Source organism: Myxine glutinosa, chromosome 7 (assembly GCF_964187855.1).
Source record: "Myxine glutinosa chromosome 7, kmMyxGlut1.1, whole genome shotgun sequence".
In the NCBI taxonomy this organism is placed as follows: Eukaryota; Metazoa; Chordata; class Myxini; order Myxiniformes; family Myxinidae; genus Myxine; species Myxine glutinosa.
The window spans coordinates 157,981,391-157,999,990 of record NC_136267.1 but is presented as its reverse complement, the minus strand read 5'-3'; the positions used below and the strand labels follow the sequence as shown (position 1 = coordinate 157,999,990).

Here is an 18,600-nt window from a genome sequence, read left to right as displayed (position 1 = left end):
TTAGATGATATTATAAACATGTGGAAAAACAACACAAAGGTATTGATGTATGCCATTAAGAATTGGTTGCACACATCTCTCTCAGCTTCTTACTCCAAAAAGGAAAAAAATCCTTCCCTTGTTAACCAATCTCTCATTCATCCACTCTATAAGAGTTTCAGCCCCACCCCTCCCCTCCATCCCCAATTTTCCATTGCAGTTTTCCTGTTTCTATACTTCCTTAATCCATAGATACTGACAAATAGATGTCTTTATATTTTATTGAAAAAAAAACAAACAAAAAAAACAATACAGGATATCAATAAAACTCTAGAAAGTGCAGGTATAAAAGAAATAAGTGGTTTGGCAGAAGTTGGTATGCAACAATACACGTGTGGGAGGGGCTTTCAAAATATAGGAACATCAGATACATTAGTCCAATAATAATAATAAAAACCCCCAATTTTTTTTTTTTTTTCTAAAAAAAGGTATGTCCAATAAGTGCACAAGCAAGAAAACATTTGCTTTGTGTATTGAAAAAATAAAATCGGTGGCGTTTCTTGGACAATTGCATCTCATTCCTTGAATCTTTCGATTACACCTCATCAAATGCAATTAATACACCAATGATTTTTTTTGCAACAACCTGAGCTTTAAAAGAACATGAATTCAAAACAAACTACTGTACAAATGGAAACAAGAAAAAGAGCAGAGATTGCAAACCCTCGCCAGGATATATTTTCAGTGGTTTCTAAGGCTTTTGTGTTAAAACAAATATGGCGACCGAACCACATGACCGAAGACGTCATTATTTTTTTTCTAAACCAATTCATTCCGAGATTATGCTCAATAAATTTCACCTTGATCGGATGAAGTTTTGTAATTGTCGAATTATGACATCATAATGGAAGCACCTATGATATCATCATTAACATATTTTATTCCCCATGGAGAGTTCTTTACAATGAGCCATGTCTCAATTTTTTCTAGTCAGCACTTTGAGATAGAGGTGCAAAGATTTTCGGGTTTTCCAAGATGGCGGCCGAGCCACGTGACCGATGGCGTCATCATTATTTTTTTTCTCCACCAGTTTATGCCGACATGGCGCTCAAGCAATTTCATCTTGATTGGATGAAGTTTTGTACTTGTCGAATTATGACGTCATAATGGCGGCACCTATGACATCATCAACATATTTTATTCCCCATGGAGAGTTCTTTACAATGAGCCATGTCTCAATTTTTTATATTCAGCGCTTTCCGAGATATAGAGGTGCAAAGTTTTTTGATTTTCCAAGAAGGCGGCCAAACCACGTGACCTATGACGTCATAATTATCATTAAAAAAATTCTACAGGTTGAGTTGCACCTATGGTGAAAATTTCCTGTCAATCAGACCAACGGTTGCAGAGAAAATCATATTTATTCTGTGCGGACAAACAGACAAACAAACAGACAAACAAACGGACTCAAATGCAATACCCTCTCCTCTGGCGAGGGTAATAAAACGTCATTCAGGTAACTAGTCAACGCCCGCTCTCTCCAAGAGCGAGGATGTGTTTTTAGGAGTGGCATCGTTTCTCCAGCCGCAAAAATCACCTGCCTCCAACAGGGTTCAGCAGTTGAAGCACTATTTCACGTGTACAGGCATCTCTCCACACTCGTGGCGAACCCAAGAGCACAAATTCAAAATTTGGTAGAGGCCAACCAAGCCATTTTGATTTGCATAATTGGAACACAGATACAGACACTGCCTTCTTTCTTTCTTTAATTTTAATATACAAAACAGAGTGGTGTCTGTGTTTGTGTATGTACTCGTATGTTTGTTGGTAACTACTCTGAGATCCTTGGGCTGATGGACACCAAATTCGCAGGATATACTCAGGAGGTCTCCACTTAGGATTTCCATGAAATATTTTATTACAAGGTCTTATTATATGGATCATTTCTGCCACTGCACATACCCAGAAAGTGGAGATCGAGAAGGGCACTCTGGCCCGGCGGGCAGTACTCACTAATATTTTATATAGTAGTATATTCACATGTCAATTTGTCACATTTTTTGGCTCAATTATATCCACAACTATTTTTTGGGGGGAGGGGCGGATCAAGAGCGTGATAAAAAAAAATGGCCGAATCGAAATTGCTATGAAGATTTGAGAAACTCACTTTTATGCAAAACCATTTTCATAGCAAAATTGTAGTGGGTTAGAAGCGATGCAGAATCTGATCTTCTCCACCGGGGAAAAAAAACCTGACCGTCAATGGGAGCCGTCATAGTGTAAAATGTTGCTGCACCCAAATGGAGCACCTGCCCTCAAATACATGGCGTCATTCACACCAAACTCAATACTGCCTTTTCAAAGTCTCTATGTGCTCGTGCTGGCAACAGTTCAACTAAAAGTGCACACAGTAGCGTTCCCGATTATTGGAAAGCTGTGTAAACAAAAGATTTTTCAGCTGGAGTGGTTAGAGCGTGTGTAAACACCAAATGCTTTTCAGCTGGAGTCGTCGTAAGAATGGCACAGACATCTCAATAGATTGACGCAAGGGTCGAACTGAGCATATTTGTACAGATAGAAAATAATAATGATAATAACAATAATAATAAGCAGTTCTTAAAAAGCAAATTAATTTATGCCAACACACCCAGAACAATTGGTGATCAAAACAGCCAGCGGTGATGGAAACGCCAGCACATCATCCCGGACTGCTTCAGCATGCATAGATACAGCAATAGGAGAAATCAGGAGTGAGAGATGATGCAATCAAAGGCTTCTTTTTTTCTTTTTTTTTAAGGACGTAAAACAATGTGATGGATCCTTTTATAATCCTTCCTTTTTTTTGGCTGTATTGTGCAATACTGCATTGTTTTATGCAAAAAAAAACCCCACAAAAAACATGCATCAGTTGGCTCCTTGCTCAAATTGCCAGTCATAGCCAAGAAGTTGGAAATGGAGTAACAAGACAAAATAAATGGATCTTTCTTGGACCTGTCATGAACGATGTCACTGGGGAAAGTGACACTCGATATATTCGATGGATGCTCGCGTGGAGGGTTTCAACTCGTGTGCATCTTCACAGGTGCACCCTGCCAATCGTACTGTTGGGGGAGATTAGGGAGAGATCAAACATTAACCAAAATGTACAAAAAATGAGTGACAAGTCGCAAGTCATTCATATACACATAAAAATAAAACTACATAGCTGCGATCACAAAGCGATCGCCAAGGGTAAGCCTCCCCCGTCACCCACGATTTAATGATTTCATATTTTGTTCTGACCACCATATGACCTTGACCTTCAACATTTAGTGCAAGTTAAGAAAATATGTCAATCTGCAATTTATCCATAAAACTCAACATCATGAAAATGGGAGGAAAATTATTCAAGTTATGATGAGTGTTTTTTGTTAATTAGGTCACAATCCAAAAAACAATTAAGCCAAGAACAATTATCAAATATCAGATACACAACTTCAGTGCAAGTCCACTATTACGATGCAAAAACACCTTTGAACGCCAAGAGGTCTGAGATTCCGCATTGGAAAAATTTAATTCCGAAAGTCCCAGCCGGATCGGAGGTACAGTTTGGAAATTGGCAGAAAAATACATTTACGGCGTGGCCCACAGGGCAAAGCCGTCTATAACAGCGTTTGTCCGTCTGTATGTATGTCCCCTCAAACGTACACCAATCAGAGCTGAGGATCTGGTCACATGACAGGATGATGTGATTACGTCTGATGTCATTACTGCGATACGGCGGCTGACTCTCCACACTCCAGCATTTTGATTCCAATTTCGTTCATGTCGAACATATCGTCGACCCCGTCATATCACAATCGCCATGTTCTACCTCTACGTTTTTCATTCAGTGTGAAACACAAACAAACCGATTGTTAAAATGACCATCAAATATCAAAAGCATCGGCATTACGGCTCTTCCAACAAAACGGTACGTATAGGCTTAGGATTTATGCCTCACCTTCGGACCGCTTTGGACAAATTAAGCTCAGGTTTCTCAATACATTAAGTATAAATAATTAAGTATAGTTTCAGTCATATCGTTTTCGTAATAGTAATAATAATAATATAGTAAATATAACCAGAACACTTTAATCCAAATGTCATGAATACAAAATTAATGGAATGAAGCGGTGTATGGTTCATGAATCAATGATAAGCGGTGTACGGACTAACAACCGCGGAAGTAAGGAATTCGCATCGGTTTTTTGATAGCATGTTTTTAACCCAATCATTGTGGGGTATATAGATTACAGTAGATCTTCCCTCAGTTCTGCAAGTAAAACTTACCTCACGGATGTCGGAATTCCTCCAAATTTCTTTGTTTAATGTTATAAGCAGCATTAGCAACTGTTTAAAAAGCTAATCATATGTGTTTGTGGTTTATAATATTTTACAAGCCCGGCTACGCCGCTGTTAGACTTTCGGTCTTGTTTAATGATGGTATAGTACTCCTTAGGGTCTAATAAACTCTAAGGTACCATTAAAAATGTGGGGCATGAATTGTATGGTGGTGATTGTGGTTCGTATGCAGCCTGTAGCTGCATCATTTTATTGGGGCGCAGCTGTGCCGATGATGCAGTGCCCCCCAATAACCAGTAAGCTGGTACTCATTTTGCCGACCTCTGAAGGATGACAGGCTGAGTCAACCGACGTTGTGTTAATTCAACGTCATGACAGGGGCTCAAACTCAGGAACCTAAGATATCAAGCCAGCCACCTTAACCGTTACGCCACCACCAGGCTTACCAATCGTTTAAACAAACCCTAAAACAGGTAAAACCGTCCGCCTATCCTATTGGGGTCCGAGGCTTAAAAAGCACATTATATTCGACAGAAATTGCACCCTAATGGCAGTCACATAAGAAAAGACAACAGGTAGGTTGCATGCACTCTAAAGAGTGCTTAAATCTGCGGTACGTTATAATAGTAAGTACATGATGCTCATTTCCAAATTTAATGCTCTCAACTTAGCAATATGTACACGGAAATTGTATACAAATCATTAATGGCAAGGTGTAGATATTCAAAAACAAAAACGTCGCAGAAAAGCAACAAACTAAAACGGACGGTGCTCTTTTCAGGTAGTTATTAGGTCTCGAGTCCTTTAAAAAGTTTGTAGATATTATCAGCCAAATTTTCAAACAAGTGGTACAAGCTGTGAAGACACCTATCAGAAAGCATCAGAGATTGCAACTCGAACACAACGCATGGATCTGGAGTAAAAGCTCCTTTAGATTGCAAACAAAACTTCTCAGCTCTGAGGCCCACATTAGGACTTTTTGAGTATTCAAAAGGCAATTTACATTGATCAAACACTCATTTCTGTGAATAATAATTAAACTTTATTACTATACAAGTGCTATAGTTGTATGTGGTGGGATTCATACCAAGGCAAGCTGCCGGCCAATGTTCCCAACTGTGACACCCCCAGCAAAGAAGGTCGAGGGTAACCAGGAACGTGCAAACAGCAGGTCAGATGGAGAGCTGTTGGTAGTAAAAATACAAAGACAGGTTTGAAAAACGATCAGCTGATTCATAGATGGAGGATAACCAGTACCAACAACTCGCTGTTCTATTGGCGTTCAGTGAATTGCAAACATTTGCAACTCAGACATGCTTCAGGATAATAAGTAATATGCTAGTGATGAAGGTAGGGTGGACATTAACCACGGCGTCGTATCGTCAATGTGCATGCCATCCCTCAGAACATCGTCCATCATGCTGAGAGACTTTGACCCCTGCGAATGGCTGAAACGATCTCTACGCACAGCGTTCATATACCTTTCCACATTATAATAGCAGGACTGTTACAAATTAATGTTCCCCAAAGGTAACTGGCAGTTGCCTGTGTTGGAAGGCAGAAGGCGGGAATAAGTTTCTTATAATAAATGTTTTTTTTTGAAAATAATATGGGGGATCAGAAAGAAAAAGAGTATAAATAAACGGAACAAATCTGGCGGTTGACAGACACAAATAGGACAGAAGGGAGCACACAAGTTTATATACAACGAGAGAGTTCATAGAATACCTTACTCCACACAGTGTTCAAATATTAATTCAATTGAAATAAAACAACGAGTTTAAAGGTCATATAAGAATAATTCCGGAAGTTTAGCGCCATTGATGCAGTCTTATACACCACCTTATTGAACAAGTCCAAACACTGCAAAACTGGAGATTTTTGGAAGCGATAAGAAGGGGATTTGTGTTCTACAGTGTTCAAGTATAGTATAATATTAAATTGAAATAAAATAAAGAATGTAAGGGTCGTAGAAAAAATTAATTCCGGATTTTTAACGCCATTGATGCAGTGGCAAAGTTTCGTGTTTGAAATGATTTTCAATTTGGTTTGACTGCTAGGCAGACAGAGTAAAAAATATTGTCTCATTCCTCTCTGCACATGTGCGAAGCCTGGTGTTGGCTTAGCGGTTAGGGTGCCGACTTGGGATCCTAGGATCCTGGGTTCGAATCCCGGTCGATAGCTAAATTAACACCAGGGGGGTTGACTCAGCCTGTCATCCTTCCGAGGTCGGCAAATTGAGTACCAGCTTGCTGGGATGAATGATCCTGGTGTGTACCCCGGTTTAGAATAGTACACCGTAACACTGCGCATTGTAAGAGGTGACTAAGGGTTGGCGCCAGGAAGGGCATCCGGCCATAAAAACATTGCCTCAAACAGGGAACCATGATTGTCATGGGGCCCGCAAGGCTAACCCCTGCTCTAGCAGGGAAAATGGCCTTAAAACGATCATTCATATTCATATATTCTCTGCACATGTGCGGTGAGAAAGAATTCAGAGCCAAATTACTGCAAAACTACAAGTTTGTTTCCGATTCAAAATATAACATTCAATTTAAATCAGGTTATTCCTCGATCACAATAAATTCTGGGCCCTGTGCAGCGTAATAAAACTAAACCCCACTGATGGTGCTGAAATACCAGACTCTCTCAAGAAACAAATGGGCAGGTGAGGACTTGAGCAGGCACGACCAGGACTTGCCTATACCACAATGCCGCCGTGCAGGTTGGTGCGGCACAGGATAAGGCGAGAGGAAGGCAATGAGAGAGGATGGCGTCCCCAGTCTATTGAACCATCCGTGTCTCATCAGCGACGAAGCAGAGATGAGACGTCTTGAACCAGAAGCTCACTCACCAAGCCCAACTAATGCGCACATGTTGTGTATGTGGTTTCTATAACACTAAGGACCACCCTCAAACACATGGCTGGTACCATTATTGGTGCTGTGCAGGGGCAGCGCCTCCATAAAAGCGTTCCGCCTCCATCCAGGGCTCCACAACTCATTATACTGCCGTGGGCTACTGTCTTTGGCCAAATGTCCAGTGATGTTTCCATTTCATTATAACCAGTGCCTTTCTGATGCCTTGGTCCAAATCCTCAAATGACCTCATCTGGTTTGATACAATACAACTTCAACCGATTGTTCTCTACAAGGGATGGTCACTGCCGCCCCCCTCCTCCCCCCCCCCCCCCCCCACTCCCTCAGTGCACATATTACACACAACTTACCTCTGACAAATCCCTAATACAAATGCAAATCCAAGCTACTCGAGCACACAGACCAAGCCAAATCTTAACACATTCTACATTTGGATGCCCCCACCTCTTCGATGTAGCAGCATCATAATCTTTATGGTTGTCAAGCATGAATCCACCATACTCATTTCAACCCTTTCTCCTTTCTCAGATCCACACCCTCACTTCAGGGACTTTTCCCAGATTGTTTTTCACGGTTTTGTTTAAATATGCTTAAACTTTCCCCCGCAGTGTTTAATTCAGTGGTGCATTACAACACGCTGTCTTTCTTCCTATTTAAAAAGCTTTTTTCATTTTCCTCATCAAATAATTCCACTTCAAAAAAAATTCACTCTCTTACAGTCCTTCCTTTCTACATTCTCACCTTCATTCCACCCCTCCTCTATCGTTTTCAAACGGATTTCTGACTTGAAAATCACAATAAACCCAGTTTGTAATAAATGTTCGTTTTTTTTCATTAATAATCCACTTTCTAAGCTCCCCCTCACTCCTCCCCTCCTAAACTCCCCAATCACCCCTCCCTTTCAATTCCCCCCCCTTCAACCCTCCCCTCCTAAACTCCCCCCTCACCTCTAAATCTCACCCCACCCCTTCAAAACTCCCCCCTCACCCCTCCCCTTCAAAACTCCCCCCTCACCCCTCCCCTTCAAAGCCTCAAAATATTGTGTCCCGAACCCATCTCTCTCTGTACCCACCTTACCCAGTCAAACCCAGCTGCTCCTAGACTCTGTGTCCTTCTCTCCTGACAAGGTGGAGAAGCTTTTGTCAAACCTCAACTCTGATTCTGCAACTGGACCAGACGGCATCAGCCCATGGGTCCGACAATCCTGCTCTGCCGCTCTATCTCAACCTCTCTCTGTTCTCTTCACCCTCTCTTTTGCTCAAGGTCATCTGCCATCTGCTTGGAAATCAGCCAACATTACCGCTTTACACAAAAAAGGCACAAAAACAGATACTTGCAACTGCAGATCAATCAGCCAGCTCCCATTAATCAGCAAGGTCATCGAATCAATCATCGCTTCTGACATCAAATCCTTCCTCTTCTCCAATGTCTTGAGGAGCGACTGGCTTGATGGCTTGATCTCGGATCATCAATTTGGATTCAGACCAGGTCATTCTACTCTGGACATGCTGCTTATGCTTATGCATCTCAACAATGGATTGAGGTCCTCAATGCCAAACCGGAAATCAGAGCTGTCTCCCTTGACATATCATGTGCCTTCGATATGGTTTGGCACCCAGCTCTGCTCCCCAAACTCTCCTCCTATGTCCTATGGTATCCATGGAAATCTCCACGCATGGCTTGCGGACTTCCTCTCTGGTCGTAGTCAACATGTGGCCCTGAATGGATTTCTCTCATCTCCCCTTCCTGTTCAGGCTGGAGTTCCCCAAGGCAGTGTTCTGGGCCCTGTGCTTTTTCTGGTCTTCATCAATGATCTCTCTGACTCTCTGGAAAATCCTCTCTATCTCTTTGCTGATGACTCCACTCTCTGCTGCTCCATACCTCATCCCTCAGATCGGTAGTCTGCAGCCTCCTCACTCTCTGCAGATCTGGACAAATATCACAGACTGGTCAAACAAGTGGAAAATGTCTTTCAATCCTGACAAATCTCACACACTCACTATGCCTCTCCGAAAAGACCGACTGGACAACCCTCCCATCTACTTTCTGAACAATCCTCTCCAAGAAGTTCTGTCATTCAAACTTTTGGGTCTCACTATCTGCCATGATCTTTCCTGGGAAAAACACATTTCCAACCTGGCCTGCAAAGCCAGTCGCCGACTGCGTATCCTTCGTCATGCGAAGTCCTTCCTTGGCACACCTGATCTCCTCACCACATACAAGGCTTTCATCCGCAGCTCAATGGAACACTGTTCTCCCCTCTGGGCTTGTGCTCCTGCCTCACACCTAGCACGGCTTCACACTGTTGAAACCAAAGCTTTCAGAATCATTGGATTCTCCCGCGATGAAGCCAACTCCGAGGGCCTTACACTCACTCACCGCAGGCAGGTTGGTGATCTTTCTGTCTTCTACAGACTCCTCTACGGCCTAGCTCCCCCAGCTCTGTCTGTGCTCTGTCTCCCAAATATTCCTGCAAGTCGCACAAGATCTGACAGCAACCCTCTTATGGTGAAACTGCCAAAATCAAGACTCTCTGCTCACCTTCACTCTTTCATTCCTCTTTACTCCCACCTCTGGAACAAACTCCCTCACTCTCTTCAATCCCACTCCTCCCTCCAGGTCTTTATAACAGCTGTTCACCACCATCTCTTATATTCGCCCATCCAAAACCTTGATCTTTTCTACCCCAGGTAATTCACCCCAGATCCACTTTTTTTTTTTGAAATACCGACTTCTTTCCTCGAAGTCCTAGCAGTGGCCATGTGTTTTACACCTCTCACCCACCTTCCCATGCCTCCAACCTCCAAGCCCTCTCCCTCCCACAGATCTCCCGATGTCCGTGTTCTGTTGTACTTGTGTGTTGTACTTCCCTCTCTATCCCCATCTTGTCTCCCGCTCCCTTTATCATATGTTTTATGTGTCAGTTTGTTTTTTTGTGATTAATGTTAGCTCTTACACGAGCCTCAATCTTGTATACAAAAAAAAAAGTATTAAAACGGACATTTTTAGCATTCATTTTGTCCGAAAAGTATTTTTTGAGGACGTCGACACGCATTTTGGTTAATTTTAGATACTATAAGCACCCACTCTCCACCAGAGCATAATCCCCCTTTCTTTACTGCTCCCACGTTGGGGGAGGGGAAGGGGAGGAAGAGATGGGAAGGTGGGTGTCACGGGGAATTATGTCGCGGTTTGTAACCACTATGTGGGAATTCTTGTTTTTCCCATTATCCTGGAAAAAGGATGCAATTCACAGAACCCATGACTTGAAACAAACAAAAAAAACAATGTTTGAACACGGAAGAAAAAGAAAAAAGAAAAAGAAAAGTAGTAATTTGGAGGGAAAAAACGTCAAGATTAAGTGAATATTCACTAGTCTGATTTTGTGTGTGTGAATGTTTAGAGACTTGGTTTCCAGGATGTAATTATGAGAAGTAGCAAAAAATAAATGCACCGCAATTCAATGCACAAGGGATACCATGTACAACCAGAACTCAAACACAACCAATGCTCCGCTCATATCGATCGGAGCTGCTTTGGATGAGTGTCGCTACAAATCTCGATTGCTGACACTAAATACTGGATAGAATTCTATCCAACAATCTCTGGAGAGCAAAGTAAAAATTTAATTTGACTTGAAAGTCGCTGATTGAAAATTTCATGAACTTCATGAAAATCTTCCCTGAAAATAGGAGCACCAGCAAGAGCAAAATGTCCGACATCACATTTGCATGCTTGCACATTTGGAGCAACTACTTTATGCGGAGAAAAAAAATCATCAAAATTCAGATGGGACTGCAAAAACGAATTGTCAAAAATATCAAAAGAAAAGCCTGAAACATCATAAAAACGATAATAAAGCCCAGTGGGAGAAAATCTGGAGAAATTGCTTCATCAAGCAAAGGTGACCATCTTCAACCTCCAATAACAGAAAACATTGAAACGTGAATGGGAAGCGAAAGGCGGGGTTATTCAATTGGTTCACGTCTGTCTGTCTATCTCTACAAACGTCAGTTTATCAGAGGAACAATTTATTTAAATTGAATGTTATATTTTTGAACACGAATCAGAAAATTAACGTGCAGTCAAACAGTACTTTGCCTCTGAATTTGTCCCGATCACACATGCGCAGAGAGGAATGAGATAATGTTTAACCGGTGAAGCCGCTTCAATATTTGGTATGTCCTTCCATCTGTCCGTCAAAAATGAAGAAGAACCTTTATAACCCACTGTGTTTAATTCTAAAGGGTAATTCTAAAGGGTAATTCCAATGGGTAATTCCAATGGGTAATTCCAATGGGTAATTCCAATGGGTAATTCCAATGGGTAATTCCAATGGGTAATTCCAATGGGTAATATGGGTAATTCCAATGGGTAATTCCAATGGGTAATTCCAATGGGTAATTCCAATGGGTAATTCCAATGGGTAATTCCAATGGGTAATTCCAATGGGTAATTCCAATGGGTAAATCCAATGGGTAATTCCAATGGGTAATTCCAATGGGTAATTCCAATGGGTAATTCCAATGGGTAATTCCAATGGGTAATATGGGTAATTCCAATGGGTAATTCCAATGGGTAATTCCAATGGGTAATTCCAATGGGTAATTCCAATGGGTAATTCCAATGGGTAATTCCAATGGGTAATTCCAATGGGTAATTCCAATGGGTAATTCCAATGGGTAATTCCAATGGGTAATTCCAATGGGTAAATCCAATGGGTAATTCCAATGGGTAATTCTAAAGGGACATTCTAAAGGGGAATTTCTGAAGGGGAATTCTAAAGGTTTTTGTTCGTTTCTAGGCCTTGCCTAATTAATATTGAAATTGCCAAACTGAACCGCTTCCTTTGGACGCAGGTGTGATTTTTCACTCCGTTTGACAGTCAAACAAGATAGAAAATCATTCCAAACAGGAAACTCAGTGTTTTTAAGAAAGTCATAAAGGACACAAACATGCATGAATAACGAATGTAATATGCTAAATAAAGTAGTGTAAAAGACACTGTATCAATGGCGGTAACTTCCAGATTTTTTTTTCTACAACCTTTTTCAAAAACTTCATTTTATTTCAATCAAATTATATAGTACTTTAACACAGGAACACAAATCAGCTTTATGTCACTTTCAAAAACCCTTCATTTAGCAGTACTTGGACCAAATGTTACGGCATTTTACGTCATCACGAGGAATCAAAGTTGCAGCTTGCGATCAAACTTTAAGTTACACGATATTTCAGACTGATGTGGGAATAAAAAGTGCTCTTAAAAATGTTCCATACGAAGTTATGTTGCTTCTAAACACATTAATATTCACCCATGTTGTAAAGTTCAAAAAGATGTTTCATTTGTGAGGAGGCTTTGACCCCAAAAATCCAATTCCAAATCTTTCGTTTGGATCCATGGAATGGGGAAACGGACAGCATTACTGATTATAATTTGTTACGTCGATATTCTTTTTAAAACCCTTCCCACTTTAATCACATTCAAAATGGAACACACGTCATTATAGGCAATCCTACTCACGTCATTGTACTGTTGTACAGCAGCAGGTGCGCGACTAGAACAGCCGAGCCAGCGTTGCCAAGGCCCACTCCAAGACCACCCCAGGAGCCATCATAGGCCCACCAAAGCCCCAGAGATAGAAGAGCCAAAGTCAGAGCTAGCCGCTCCTCGCTGCCGAACTCTATTTTCTGTGTTGGCCAAAAAACATCCGTTAAGGATCAACGTTCTGCCGACATCAATGTTTTTTTTGTATTGTACTCTTGGATAGGCCACAGTGAGGCAACGACCCTTTCAGATTCAGTTTTGCACATTTTGCATTTTTCCCTGGCTCCTGTTGCTTCATATATTTAACCAGGGTCCATTTTCTTTAGTATGGTTGAAGTCTTGTCCACACCCTTTACAAATATTACAAACAAATGTTTGATATTACAAACAGTAATATCATCTCCCATTATTCTTTTTGCACTTTTTTAGGATGAAGGAGGGGTTTCTTTACTATCAACAGTAGTCTATCAAAGGAAACATGACTGCTTTCATAAAGAGATTACTTACCCGACTACTAGGACTACTACTTATTTAATTGTTTCAAATATTTCCAGGTTCATGTGGGGTTAGCCGGGGAATTTATTTTTGGCCCAAGCGTTTCATGAACTGAATAACCAGGCCGGACATTTGACCAAGTTGGCAGGAATTTGTAATTTATTGAGGTTGCCACTGATAACTCACCTACTCCGCAAACGACACCAATGGATCTTTATTGTCTACTAACAACCAGTGCTGACAGAAGCATCTTGAAGAGAGCATGTGCATACCTCTAGTAAAATGTTTTATTTTCGTTTTGTTACTGCCAGGTACAGCAACTGTAATTGGGGAGGTTGGAAAGTCAAAGGTGAAAGTATATTATTATGTATTTATATATAACGGAGGTATAATTTATGGTGATATAACCACCCTACACACACACTGGCCCTGGTGTTGGGCTAGCGGCCAGGGTGCCAGCTTAGGATCCTAGGATCCTGGGTTCGAATCCCGGTCGATCGCTGAATTAACGCCAGGGGGGTTGCCTCAGCCTGTCATCCTTCCGAGGTCGGCTAATTGAGTACCAGCTTGCTGGTAATTCCCTGTTTGTCGTTAAAGGCGGCAAAAAGGGTTGGCGTCAGGAAAACATTGCTTCAAAAGGGGACCAAAAAACAACAACAACCACGGTTCCCGAAAAAGGCCAACCCCTGCTTTGCGGGGAAAAATGGCCTCTAACGGTGGTTTTTTATAACCACCCTACACACTGCGAACCACCACTTAACATCCATCCAATGGTGCATCATCTTTCAAGCGAAACGCGAGGGTGATGCTTCATAGCTGGGTCGAGATTCTATCCTAAGTTAGACAACTCGGAGGTGAATGCATTTACATCTTGGCTTTATTGAGAGCCACAAGTGATTAATTTGATAATAATTTCACTACTTCCGGTTTCCGGTTGAGAGCCTTCGTTTCCGGTTCTTTGAGCTTGGTTGGCCATTTTTGGACTCTGATGATGATTTTTTTTTTTGTCCTTGTGTTTTATGTGTTGCTCTTGCAGGATTCTCGACTTTGTATACAAAAAAAACAAAAAAACCCACAAATGCATTGATCCACTTAACTAAAAGAAATCTAATGCTTTTCCAAATGCATCCTCTTACTGTCCTCAGTTTAATCCTACTTTTATCTATCTACACCATTCGTAACTGCATCAAGTTACAGCATGAAAGGATACAGCACCGGCATGGATAATGCCCACAAATACGGCAAGGCATCGCAAAACCATGGTCCATTCCTGCCGTGCGAGTGACGGCCCTCCAATTCGGCTGTCAATACATGGGCATAGCAATCCAATGACCGCTGCAGAAGAAACAGGTTGGGAGTAAAAAAAAAAAAGAGATAAAGAGCAAGAGCATGGTCAAATTTTAAGGTGAAAAAACGTGGAAATAGATATTACAAACCTGAAAACAAGGTTAATGGTGGGGAGGTGCATGAATGTGAGAAAGTGAATTGAAGACAACTATCTCTCAAATTCAAATGTCGATCGAATATGCTAAATGCCATGGGAAGCAAGGAGAATCTTCATTGGAGCAAAACAGCGAAGTCTTAACGTCCTAAAACGTTAGCGTATTGCTTCCCATGGTGGTTACCATACTTTGATCAACGTTCTTTTGATTCCGTCCATCGTTACACCTGTCTTCACGATTGAGACAATTTTCTTCATTCAACTCAAATTCCATTGGTGAAAATGCTCAAGTTTCATGGTTTGACAACTACTGTGGTCTTTGTGGTAGCCAATGTAAACCGCCTTTTAAAAAAAGGAGTTAACATGAACTCCTGAAGGCTGGACTCAACAGCAACTACAAGAGATCTCAGTAGCGACAATTTGATACAAATTAATATGCAGTAATACTTTGCATCAACTCCGAGACGTGCCAAAGTCATTGCAACGGAAGAGACAATGAGGTCTCAAGCCAAGTACAGTTACCCACCGGCAGCAACCCCACATACTGGGAACAACCACCAGGTGTTAGGCCCTGCTCGCGGTGGCCCGGTTGTGTGGAGACCCAGCACGCTCGGAGGCCAAAATGCCTGAAGCAGCAGGGCCAGAAGAACACCAACGGCAAAGAGGACAGCAGCACGAATGAGGACACAGGGTGGCCGAGTCATATCTCTGCTAAATCTGGAAAAGGTAAATAAAAAGATGCATTTACGCAGTGATGGAGGGTCCTTAGCCTGGGATTAAAAGAATGCAAATTAAAACAAATTATGAGGACATTGATCTAAAGGTTCGTACAAGAGATCTTGTACATACATTTCGTGCAGGACATGTAAATGATATGGACGGTAGACATCAGTTAAGATGAGAACACCAAAACAGGTCAACTCACAACTTTATAACATATATCATTTAAATTACAAAAAGGCTTTCTGGTCAATTAAATTAAGGTAATCAATTGTAGAAAGTTTTATTTTCGTTTTGTAACTGCCAGGTACAGCCTGGCGTTGGCTTAGCGGTCAGGGTGCCGGCTTGGGATCCTAGGATCCTGGGTTCGAATCCCGGTCGATCGCTGAATTAACGCCAGGGGGATTGACTCAGCCTGTCATCCTTCCGAGGTCGGAAAATTGAGTACTAGCTTACTGGGATGAATGATCACGGTGTGTACCCCGATTCAGAATAGGCACACCGTATCCCTGCGCATCGTAAGAGCGTGACCAAGGGTTGGCGTCAGGAAGGGCATCCGGCCATAAAAACATTGCCTCCAACAGGGAACCATGATTGTCATGGGGCCCGCAAGGCCAACCCCCGCTCTAGCGGGGAAAATGGCCTTGAAACGATCATTCATTTTCATTCAGGTACAGCAACTGTAATTGGGGAGGTTTGTAAGTCAAGGGTGAAGGTATATTCTTATTTATCCATATCACAAAACAGAGCGTCTGTCCGTCCGTCCTGAAACGACTCCCTCAGTTTTGGGGCTAGCTCCGCCAAACTTTCTGTGGAACGTTTTGGGGTTCCAGCGGATTTTTTAAGGTAGGTAGGAGATTTCATAAGTTCCTCAATAAAATTAGGATTTTGAAACTGACTCAATATGGAGCTGCTCTAAATCCGGAAGTGAATAGATGACAATTTTTTTTTTTGTTGTATAAAAGATCGAGGCTCGTGAAAGTTAAAATTAATCACACAAAACAAAAAATCAAACAGACACATAAAACATATAATAAGGGGAGCGTTAGACAAGATGGGGAGATGGGGAAGCACACAAATACAACATTTGAGAGCAATTGGGAGATCGATGGGAGGGAGAGGGCTTGGGGGGGGGGGGAGGGAGAGGGCTTGGGGGGGAGGAGGCATGGGAAAGGGGGTGGGGGGTGAGAAGTATAAAACACATGGACACTGCAAGGACTTCCAGGAAAGAAGTTGGTATTTCAAAAAAGTGGAGCCGGGTTGACTTAGCAGGGGTAGAGAAGATCAAGGTTTTGGATGGGGTAAGATAAGAGATGGTGGTGAACAGCTGTTTTAAAGACCTGGAGGGAGGAGTGGGATTGAAGAGAGAGGGAGTTTGTTCCAGAGGCGGAAAAGAGGAATGAAGGAGTGAAGGTGAGCAGAGTCTTGATTTTGGCAGTTTAACCATAAGAGGGTTGCTGGCAGATCTTGTGCGACCTGTAGGAATATTTGGGGGACAGAGCCCAGAGAGAGCTGGGGGAGCAAGGCCGGAGAGGAGTCGGCAGAAGACAAAGACCACCAACCTGCCTGCGGTGAGTAAGTGAAAGGCCCTCGGAGTTAGCTTCATCGCAGGATTCCAATGATTCTGAAAGGTTTGGTTTCAACAGCGTGAAGACGAGCTCGGTGTCAGGCAGGAGCACTGACCCAGAGCGGAGGGCAGTATTCCATTGAGCTGCGGATGAAAGCCATGTATGCGGTGAGGAGCTCAGGTGTGCCAAGGAAGGGCTTCGCACGACGGAGGATGCACAGTCGGCGACTGGCTTTGGAGGCCAGATTGGAAATGTGGTTTTCCCAGGAAAGATCATGGCAGATAGTGAGACCCAAAAGCTTGAGTGACAGAACTTCTTGGAGAGGATTGTTCAAAAAGTAGATGGGAGGGTTGTCCAGTCAGTCTTTTCGGAGAGACATCGTAAGAGTGTGAGGGCTGGTTTGATAATATATCAATACAATCGTGATTTAACACAGTATTTTGTTGTAGTATTAATGTATGATTGGAATGATGCTGTTTGGAATGAAAAGAGATATCAAGGTTAAATATGAATGAGTAAATGACGTGAGGGTTTCTACTTCCTAACCGTGACATTCGCGGATTCGCCATATGCAGATTCGCCATCGACTGGGTATAAAACCATTCAGACAGAGACGGGTACGTTTTTTCTGCAAGTCAATCACGAACCTGCTCTCCACATCTGACGTGCGACTGAAGGTGGCACAGGAATGTGGAATTTATTGAATCCATGCAGCCAGGGCAGTAGTTTGGAACTTGCTCAGGGTGCCGGCGATAAGTCGCCTACTCACAGAAAGACCTACCGTAGGGTCTTTAAAGTCAATCCGATGGACGACACATTTTTCATGTGAAACACCAGGAGGGCAGTTTATAGCTGGGTCGACATTCGAACTCAGTCTACGTAGCTCAAGGGAAAGTGTATGTATCTCGAGGAGTCATTCGGGTATCCTGTCACAGTCAGTCACATCTAATACGGCAAATTGGATCGAATTAAACAAACTTACCACGGTCGAGTTCGTACAGATTGCGATGTGCAGTACACGCATGCATAGTGAAAGAATTGCTCTCACAAAACATCATGAACACCACGGTCACCTCATCTCAAACTCACCTCACGCTCGATAGTGCTCGCTGCATTCCGCTTTGGAAAATCTTCTCGACACGCATGTAATACGACTTAGTTATCATATCAAACACTCATGACAAGGATCATAACGATCGCCTGGCGTGAGTCAGATCAGCCAATCAGCGCTCCGCCTTCACTCTCTTACGATGACGTAGTACACGCCCCGTCTCAGCTGATCGAAGGTCCTCCTTCAGAAGCAATATCATTGGCTCCCGTTGAAGCAGTCGTGATACACGTACCTCTCTCCTCATTGGCCGAAGACGAACACGTCATTTCTCGCAATGAACCACTGATCTCGTAACGAATGAATCAGACGATCTACGTTTATTGGTCGAGCGTTTGTGACGTCTGGCGGCGGCCATCTTGTCACCCCCAAAATCGACCGTGCTCCATGCATGACACAAGTGTCTTGAATGCCCTATGTTTATACACGAAATAATAATAATAATAATAATGCATTTATTTTATATAGCGCTTTTCAGGAAGCCCAAAGACGCTTTGACAGAGTGCAAAACATAATGCATAGCAAAACATAAAAACAAT

General features: G+C 42.4%; 1 protein-coding gene across 1 annotated transcript; it reads right to left on the bottom strand.

Annotated features, from left to right (window-relative positions):
* Positions 1-246: 246 nt before the first annotated feature.
* On the bottom strand, positions 247-18,215 carry LOC137431769 (insulin-induced gene 2 protein). The gene is made up of 6 exons (XM_068123467.2): positions 18,043-18,215; positions 15,192-15,382; positions 14,435-14,559; positions 12,706-12,872; positions 5,390-5,486; positions 247-3,080 (listed from the first exon to the last, which is right to left on the bottom strand). The coding sequence occupies exons 1-6, from the start codon at positions 18,117-18,119 to the stop codon at positions 3,039-3,041; spliced, it is 699 nt and encodes a 232-aa protein (XP_067979568.1). The 5' UTR covers positions 18,120-18,215; the 3' UTR covers positions 247-3,038.
* Between the last annotated feature and the right edge of the window lie 385 nt (positions 18,216-18,600).